The sequence below is a fragment of the Pan paniscus genome, chromosome 1, assembly GCF_029289425.2.
Source record: "Pan paniscus chromosome 1, NHGRI_mPanPan1-v2.0_pri, whole genome shotgun sequence".
NCBI classification, from domain to species: Eukaryota; Metazoa; Chordata; class Mammalia; order Primates; family Hominidae; genus Pan; species Pan paniscus.
Window position 1 is genome coordinate 182,395,037 of NC_073249.2, and position 9,823 is coordinate 182,404,859.

Here is a 9,823-nt window from a genome sequence, read left to right on the forward strand (position 1 = left end):
GGGAGAGAGCTGCAATGTCTCTATTACTCTCCTCGGCATCATAAAGAGGAGGGAAAAAAATGGTATTCGTGTTGGTGGTTATAGAGAGGATGGGAGCACGAAAAAATAGAGAAAAGGGGAAGGCAAACCTCAGATGTAGTTTTCTTAAGAAAATAAAATGAAGCAAATCTGAGAACAAAGGGTTGCGTGGAAAAAACACCCTCAGTTCATAAATTCTCACCAGGCTTGAAGAAAACTGCTCTGTCTACCCACAGCCCAAAAGCTTCAAAACACAATTATTTTCTGATTATATTAGAGCAAAAGATTGCAGGGTTCAGCACTCCTAGTCTACAAGTTCCAAATAAAGGCTTAGTTCCAGCTATAAGTGTAGCCAGAGCCCAACAAGGCACTTGGAGAACATGAGAAAAAGCTGTTTCATAAGCAGAAATTAATAATAGTTGTGAACATCAAATATGGAGCAGTCACACAGGTCAACCATGTCTAGTCCTAAAAGTGAGCCCCAGGATAAGCATCCAGCAAACCTGTGAAATCCCAAGAGAAGTCGGCTTTCTAGCCTTGCGATCGCAAGGAAAACACAGCTGTTTGAAATGCTTTATGGTGATTGACAACACCTTTGTCCTTCTCTGAAAAATAGCCTGATGTGGACAAGGGCTGAGAGTTGTGAAAATAGAATCACGTGGAGTCTGCTGGATGTGATACAATGGAAAAGCTAAAAAATAACACTGAGATCAGACAAACATAACGAGGACAGCAAAGAGAGGAGGGGTGGACATGTTTCTTTAGGCCCCCCAAATTCCCTAGGAGCCGACACTTCTTAATGAAATGACATTCACTTCAGTACATCGGTGGCACCCCTCTTCACTCAAGTCCTCAGAGAATAAGCCCACTAGGGTCCGGAGAGAAAGGCTGTGCTGGGGCCAACTTGCCTCTGGCTACTTTCAGAAAAACATTTCAAGAACTATCAGTGCTCACTGATAAGAGACAAGCAAAGGTTAGCACTCCACAGCTAGTGAAAGGGAAGTAGTTGGCCCTTCCTATTACTAGGAGCATGCAAAACGCCACCGACCTGTTGAACATCACGGTGAGGCAGGGCTTACTGGGGGTAAGGGAGGGCTCGAACCAAAGTACTTACATCTGTCATTCCGATCCTCTGGGCTAGATGAGGCTTCCCGATCAGAAATGAGGCCAGAGACAGCAAAAATCTTCTTCCCAGTGTCATCAACCTTTAGTGAACCGGGGGAGCTAGATGGCAGCTGTGTCCCAAAGTCATATTCCTTGCCATCTGCATCTGAGAAGCGCAAGTGGGGAGACTCTGTGTCATGGCAGTTCTTAAGTCGCTTGGCTGGCGTAAAGGCTGACTGATAGCTCTCCCGGTCCTCGGTGGAGGCAAAGGGCCGGAAAGCCCCCACACCACTATGATTCAGCATACTGATTGGGGTGCAATCTAGATTTGGGGGAGCAAATTGAGGGTGGAGGTGTAGTAGAGAAGGGGGGAAATCACGATTGGCAAAAGTGCCTGGCACCCCACCTTGCCGATGGTACATAGAGGCAAAGGTATAGGAACCGTTGGTGAAAGGAATATGCACGTCCTTGTCAACTGAGACAGGTACACCAAAGGGTCGTGGCTGCTGACAAGGGATGGAAGCATCACGGCTGGCCTCAGCCGTGGATGCCAGGACCATCAGTGCTGGGGATGCCAGAGGGTTGGGAAGGTAGGATGAGTTCTCCATCTTGAAGGCTGCCCGGTGTAAGTCCATCGGAGTCTCTTTCTGTGGCCGGCGTTACACAAGAAGCAGTCTTCCCTGGGAGGGAGGCCAACCAGCACTTTGGGTCAGGGCAGGGAATATTACTGGGGAATCATTCCCTCCTAAGACCTGTAGGAACAGCAAAGAGAAAAAAAGAAGGGGGAGGAAAGTCAGGGGGAGGAAAAAAAGGGAAACCCCAAGTGATCGAAACACCATCCTTCTGGCTCACAGATGCTCGGGCAAGAGACACCACAGGCTTTAGGAGCCAGTGGGCAGCAGCATCAGACCATTTTCATTCAGGAAAATCAATAGACAACTTACTGTGATGTACACGTAGCTGACTTTGGTCCCTACACGTTCCGGGTGAAATGCGCCTGAGCCCAGCAAAGAAAAAAATATCATAAAACCTCCAAATACGATATTCCCTGAACAAATGAGCTTTGGAAGGCCAAGCCATCCAGTAGATGAAGTGGGGGTCTATGTTTTAAAGTGCTTCCGCCTGCATCCACCACTCATGGCAGGCCTGATGTTCAGAGACCACATTCTACCTATACGATTCCCCACATATGCATCCTCTCTTCATCTCCCCTAACAACACCCTGATACTGAAATATCCCTAATTCAAGTTCATCTAGACCAGGAACACTTGTACATATTAGTTGGTACAAAGTATACACGTGGATAAAAGATACACATTGGCACATACACACACACACATCTTCATGTATCATCTAAGACTGTTTCCAGAAAAAAGTGCTATGTGAACAAACAGCATTAACATTTATTTTGATGCACACCCCTCTCTAATCACATGGGCTTTCTATTTCTCTTTTCTGAGAAGGAACAAAACCTTCATCAGTAAAATGCCTGGCGTCTCTGACAACATTTAAAACCATAATGGGTGCCTTTGGCATACGCTCTCTAGAAGCATCTGTCTTCTAAGGGCAGCAAAGAACAGATCGGTAATTTTAGTTACTAATGCACTCACTCTTAAGTAGATTTGTAAACTGCCTTGGATTTGCCATTAACATTTAGAACAAAATGTTAACAAAATTTCTGACTTATTTTGCTCTGCTTATTGGCCCAGTCAGAGCTGATGTCCAATAAAGGCCCCCGGAACAAACTGGAGTTCGGAGAGACTTCTTTCAGTTTCCCTTGTAAATTTAGGTTGTACATTTTCATAGTCAGTGGTTCCATTCCAAAGTGTATTTTGAGTGGGGGCTGGGAGAAGGGCTATATATCAAAAGCCAGCACAACATAAGATGAATACCAGGACTTATTAGTGTCAAAAATATACACGAAATAGAAACTTAGTGAAACTCAAAGCATAACCAAAAATCACTGTCTGCTACAAATTATACCTTTAAATTGAGAGTCATATCAGAAATAAAATCTACCTCGTCCCTTTTAAAAAGCCCACCTGGAGTATCTTTGGTATTCCCTCAAACAGAGAAACATCAGTTAAACGGTAGATGAATCCTCCTGGCTTAATGCAGTGCAAAGAGAGTATTTCCTTCTCCCATCCTGTAGCAGACCTGTCAATGACTGTTATTAATTGGGAAGATGAGTGGACACCATCACACTGCTTCCTCATTTGGCATCTTTCCTTATAGACATCATTGCTAAATTACCAGATTATGTATCTCACATTAACGGATTTTTCTCTCTTCCAAATTTTAAATAACTTTCCTGTCAAGCTATAGCAGTGCAGGGAATGATCTGCCAAGGACAGCCAGTTAGGCTGACAAGTCTGGGAATCCTGTTCTTGGCTGTTTTCTAGTCAGATTAATGGTCATACAACATGGACGCTCTGAAAGTGGGTCTAGGGCTGTTCCAAGGGTTCTAAGCAGCTCTTCACAACAGAAATAGCTACTTGTCTATCAACAAGCAATATTATATGAGGCAAACTGGAGAAAAGAAATGTGAAGGGAGGAATGTTTCCCCCTCAAAATACGACCCCCCCCCCAGGATTCACTTGCTATTTTTACTTCCTAGATCACCTCATTATCTTAAATGAGTTTCATAAATTAGGAATCTGGTGACAGCACCGGACACTCCAACAGAACCTGGTGAATCACTCAACCCTGGTTATTCATTTGAAAACTTCATTACACTGAAAATAAATCAACAATATTTTTCCAGGCCACATCTCTTTTACTTCATTGCGTGGGCGTTGGTCTCCATGGGGGAGGGGGGAGTGCTTTTTTTCTTTTCCCTTTTCTTTCTTACCCTCTCCTCACATTAACAACTTGTATAGATGAGGCTTCAGCTGACCACAGTCATTATGAAAATCTATAGTTAATACACTCCCAATGTCAAAATGTCATGGGTTTAAACACAGAACCCAAAATAAGAAAACTAACTGACCCTCTTAATTAAAAAAATATGGATTGTAAGATAATCAGCTTGATGGAGCATTTGGGTGACTGTGAAGAACCCGGCAAAGGGAAAGTAAGTAACTGTTACTTTTCTGCCTCTATGCTGATTTTTTTTAATTTAGCACTTCGTGCAAATCCAGATTAAAATAACTCCAGCTATTGATCCGAGCAGTGGAATTGACATTAATTTTAGTTCACTTCTCACTTTGCAAAGGGATCAATAGGAAGTAATAACAGCTGACATCCCCGCTGAAAGGAGGAGAAAGAAGGGCTGAAGACAGAAATCGAAAAGCAACCAAATAAATCATCAGCTACTTTTCCACGGCATCAGACAAACTCCAAACAGATTGCAAAAAGTCTTTGTTGAATTAACTAAACAAGGAGGAGGGATCAATCCACGAAGCTAAATAAATTGTCTGGCAGGCAGTGAGGTTGGACGGAGGGACCAACAAATATTGAGTTAAAAAATTTCAAATCCTTGACGTGATGGGTTTGGTTCAGTTCCGTATCTGTGGGAGTTTGTTTGTTTCTTAAATTACACTCCTGACCCTGGTTTAAAGTGATTGCAAAACGCCAGCTATCTGAATAATTAGTGAGATTACTAATTGCGTGGTTAAACACGCCAGAACCAAGACAAATGAAACGAAGACGTCCGCGTTTGGAACGTGAAAATGTCTGAGGCTGGGCTGATGCGCAGCGCTCCGCGCTCTGCGGAGCGAACTAGCCACTTTCGCACAGAAAAACCGAAAGCCCAAGAGAAAGTCTCAGAGAGTAGGTAATCTTCCATCCCATCCTCTGCCCATCCCGGTCCAAGGTCTGGGCTTCCTGACCCGCGCCCGGGATCGGCATAGAAGGAAGCGGTGCTGCTGCCCCCTCTGCCTCCGCCGTAGCTGAGAGCCAAACCCCTTTGCAAATTACTGCCACAAAGAAAGCTGCAAAGGTTTGCTCTTTCCCGGAGCCGAGCTCAGGGCGCCCACCAAACTACGGCTCTGCTGGCAATTAAAATGCACACACAACACTCCTCTGCTTATTACAACAGGTGACATTTTTGTGGTCTCTGAACCGTTTCCAAAAGCCAGGAATTAAAATAATAGAACAAATTAAACGATATTTTTCCTTTGCATAAATAAACTTTTAAAATTAACAAGGAACTTAAAAAGCAAAGAACAATGGGAAATGAGGCAGAGTAGTGGGGGGTTGTTAAGAACGCAGGAAAGAATTTTTTTTTTTAAGTTCACAGACTTCTTCGCTTGAAGAGAATTCCCGCACACCAAATGCCCAGGGGGTATTTGGAAACACCGCTCTAACAGAAATTTTACCACCATATGCGAGAGCTCAGGGAACATAAGGCTAACACAGTTCCCGGGCTAGGGCCGACGCCTGTGTTTCAGGCATGGCCGGGTATCGTCCCAGATTTGGACCCGGGTTCAGGCCCAGCTTGGCCAAAGGGTGCGAATCCGAGACAGCCCGGGCCAGTCCGAGAGTGCGGGGTCGCGGGATACTGGCTCAGCGAGCGGGTGCATTATTCAGCTCGGAAGAGTCTCGACTGGGAAAAAAAAATCAACTCTTTTAGGGAAAACGGGGGAAGAAGAGGTGAAGGCGAAACCTACATAAACTTGGGCCCAACGCGGAGCCGAGCCCACTACTCTTTGGCCCGACCTCTCCCTCCGGCTCTCGGTTGCCTTTGTATATAGAATACTCTGGGTCCCAACAACCGCCGCACGAAACAATCTGCGCCCAACTTTGGGCAACCAAAGCGCCAGTCCAGGAAGAACCGACACGTGCAAGGGCCCCTGGTCCGCAGCCGCGCGGGGCCCGCGGGGCAGGGGCTCAGAGCTGCCAGCCTTCGACCAAAGTCCAAGGACCTCCAGCCCCCGAGCAGCCCCGCCCCGGGGGTCACCCGGGTCCCGCCGCCGCGCGCACCACCGCTTCAGCGGGCAGCCGCGGACTCCTCCACTCCCGCTTCTCCTGCAAATGCGGACCGGCGCGGGGCTGCCGGGCCCTTCCAGCTCCTGGACTGCGGATGCGCAGTGCGGGAGGGAGGCTTCTGCGGCCCGCACCGCGGCCGTCCGGCCGCCGCACACCGCGCGGCTCGCAGAACAGGTGTGTGTCCCCGCTCGCTCCGCGCCCGGCCCCGGCCCTGTCGGCCACCAGCGGCGCGACGCGGCGCCGCCCCGTCCTCGGCCTTCCCCAGCCTTGCCTCGAAGCGCAGCAAGCGAACTCACGCCACTTTTGCCCGGTCTCTGCGGGCCAGGAGGGATCGGCACGGAAGACGCCAGCACCGCTTTTCCTCGACGCTCTTTCTGCCTTTCCCCCCCCTCTGCTCATTCCCCTTTGCAGGAAGAGCCCGCGAGACGGAAAGAGGAGGCCAGGCAAGGCAAAGCCCCCCTGCCCACTCTGCTCCCCCCAGTCCCCTCGCTGCTTCCTCACTGCCGCCCTTTTTTTTCTTTATTTTTCCTTTCTCTCCCCTTTGCCCCTCAAGCCGAGTCCGGAGCGGAGGCGAGAGGCAAGATGTGGCTGCTGGGCGTCGTGGGCAGCGAGTGCGGTGCTCTCCCCCTCGGCGGCTCCCGGGGCAGTGGGCCGGCGCAGACCCCAGACGACCCGGGCCGGCCAGGTAGGGCTGTGCCCCCACACCTATGGCCCGGGCCCCATGCACCCACCCAGTGCGACGCGCGCCTGGCTCAGGGCCGGAACACGGGCTCTCCGCTGGAGCTGCATCCACGACCCGAGAATGCAGGGTGTGCTTAACGGGAAGCGAGAGCTTTCCCCCTGCCTCCTGGCTGCCCTAGTCCCCGCTACTTCGGGACTCCTGCGCGCCCTCGCCAGCTGGGGTCGACCTGGGCCGCGAGCTCTCGGAGAGGCTCCTGGACTGGGGGATGAACCGGGCATCCCCTCGGATGGCCTCACCACCGTGGGCGGCCTCGCCCGGGGGGCCACACGGAAGCTCTCCGCCCAAGTTTGTTGTGCCCTGGAAGAAAAGGCTTTCTCTTACAAAGCACAAAGGCGAAACGCCCAGGCCGAGCCCTGAAAAGCCCCGGGTTGGGGGGCGGGGGTGGGGTGGGGGAGGCCAGAGGCTCCGGAGTGCGGTGGCGGGGCTGGGTTCCGGGCAGAGAAGGTCGCTCGGCCCGGGCTGACAAGCGCGGCGGCAGTGGCCGCAGGACCGCAGCGACCGGCGTGCTCACTGAAAAGTTTTGTTCTCAAGTCAGAAGAGAAATTGTTACTCAGTTTAAGGCAGGTCTAAGATAAAAATAAAACTACAAGTAGAGTAGTCGAGTAGCCCTCGTCTCCACGATCGTCCTCCCGCCTTGCTCAGTAGAACCGCTGGGAGAGGGGGTCCCGACCCCGAAAATCCCGGGAGATCCCACGTGTCGGGCTACTCTACGGCCAGGCCGGTCCAGCCCAGCGGAGTGGGGAGTTCACCGGTGGCGTTTAGAACGGTCCGCCTCTATGCTAGCACCTGCCTCCTTCCTGCCCGCAGAGGATCCATCCATCCTACCCCACCTCCCTCCCTCCACACCCGCCCCCGCTAGGAAAAAGTCAGCCGAGCCCCGGGGTCCAGGGCTAAACAGCCACTCCCCGGGTATCCCGCGGAGCCGGCTGTGTGTGGGGTGGAGGCTGTCGGGGTAGTTTCTCATTCGGATCGCCCCTTCTCCATCCGCCCGCCGCCTCGGGCTCCCCACTGAGTACCACCCAGCCCTGGCCTCGCCGGAAATCAACGCGGGGTACATAGGGGAGCCCGGAAATCACCGGGGGGTGCACCAGAGAGCCCGGCGAGAAAGCATTCTCGCGATCGACCCGAACAAAGTGGGAATGGGGCTTATTAAGAGATGGAGAAAAGAAGTCCTGCTCCCTTCCCTTGCAGTGCCCTCACCCTCCCAACTTGTCCAATTCCCGCGTCTGGTCCCTCCCCCTTGCACCTCCCCCCCTCCCCAAATAAAACACATTAAGGAAAACTCAAGACGGAAAGTTTGAGCGAGGCAGCGCACGGAGCGCGCAGGGCGCCGATGCCGAGAGGCTCCGTCGCGATGATCCAAGACGCGCCAGTCCGAGTCCCAGTCCCTGCCCCCGTCCAGAGGGAACCGCCCGAATCCCTAGGAAACGGACCCGGAAAGTTAGCCAGGTTCCTGAACAAGCCGGCCGCCCTCGCACCCACCCCTCTTGGGTACGCACACACGTCCACACCCCTTTCTGATCTCCATACTTGCCGTGGAAATTCCTTGGGAGAACGGTCGCACTTTTCAGGACACGGAGGGAAGCAGGCGGAGAGTGTGGTGCATGAAAAGTCCCGGGTTCGCAGAGCCGGCGGAGGCAGCGGCGGCGGCGGCGGCGGCAGCGGCAGCAGCAGCAGTAGGCGGCTGGCCCCGGGTTTGTGTTCGCGAGCTGCCTGGGATTGCATGTACAGATCAAGAGACTCGGTTGGCGTGAGAGAAGGAGCAGTGCTGCCTCTCAGCGCTGGATCTAATCAGTGAATGAGCCTCCACTCTCCCAGGGACTCGGAGACACACACACGCGCGCACACACACACGCACGCACACATTCTCTCACACTCACACACATACAGGCACTCTGAGCACTGAATACATTAGGGCACTAAGGGACTCTGGGAAATGAAGTCCAGACCCAGGGCACTCCTGGAGAACAGACCTGCTGGCCCTCACCAAAGAGCTTGGAAGTCTTGGGGTCGCGAGCCATTGTGAACTAAAGAGAGCGTTGGCTTTTGTTTACATCCCTCGTCCCCCACCCGCAAAGGTCTCAGTGAATGGTTTCGTGCTTATTGTTCTTCCTTTCCTGAACCAAAAGGGACCATGAGTAAATGGGCAAAGCTTGAAGACTGACATCCACTGCTGCTTAAATGACCCCCAAATCCTGGGTCCCTCAAAATCTCTGCCTTTTCCCAGAAAAATCTTACCTGCTGCTTTGTTCCTGGAATGCTTCTCTGGGTCTTTGACTATAATAATAAATAATAAATGAATATTAATAAAACTGTAACTTTTGGAGGAGGTGAAGGCCTAGTATAGCATCCAGATGTGAGAATAAAATTTTTTATTGGTGTTTTATTGATGTTTATATTACAGTTCATTTCAGATCATTTCATATCATCCTATAATTCATCAAACACAAAGATAAACAGGGGAAATGGATAGAGAACTAACATTCCTGAGTGCTTTCTAGGAGCTCGGTTATGAGACTAAATGCCTTTACATAATTTCATTTACTCCTAAGATTAATTCTGGAGATAATAATATTACCACTAGTTTATAGAAGAGGAAACTGGGGTTGAAAGGGTTTTGTAATTTGCCCATGAAAACGTGGTTAACAAGTCTTGGATAGCAGGTAGTTCTAGTTCTGAAAGCAAAGTTCAACCAAAATCAAATCCTGGTTTAAGAAGTCATTCCTGGCCGGGCGCGGTGGCTCACGCCTGCAATGCCAACACTTTGGGAGGCCGAGGCGGGCGGAACAAGAGGTCAGGAGTTCAAGACCAGCCTGACAAACATGGTGAAACCCTGTCTCTACTAAAAATACAAAAAGTAGCCGGGCGTGGTGGCATGCGCCTGTAATCCCAGCTACTCAGGAGGCCAAGGCAGGAGAATCGCTTGAACCCGGGAGGCGGAAGTTGCAGTGAGCCGAGATCACGCCATTGCACTCCAGCCTGGGTGACAAAAAAAAAAAAAAAAGTCATTCTTTTGTTTTGTAGTTAAG

General features: G+C 50.8%; 1 protein-coding gene across 5 annotated transcripts in view; it reads right to left on the minus strand.

Annotated features, from left to right (window-relative positions):
- The window catches only part of RNF220 (ring finger protein 220), a 246,434-nt gene extending 237,744 nt beyond the window's left edge, over window positions 1–8,690 (minus strand). Inside the window, exons 1-2 of one of the 5 annotated variants that reach the window (XM_003812810.8) lie at window positions 8,329–8,690; window positions 1,133–1,874 (exon numbers count right to left, since the gene is read on the minus strand). In XM_003812810.8, the coding sequence (XP_003812858.1) occupies window positions 1,133–1,757 (625 nt within the window). In that variant the 5' untranslated portion in view covers window positions 1,758–1,874; window positions 8,329–8,690. Of the gene's footprint in view, window positions 1–1,132; window positions 1,875–6,783; window positions 7,075–8,324 lie in introns of those variants that run through there. The other 4 variants (XM_008965280.5, XM_057299070.2, XM_057299072.2 and 1 more) reach the window with 4 other exon arrangements.
- Window positions 8,691–9,823: the final 1,133 nt, after the last annotated feature.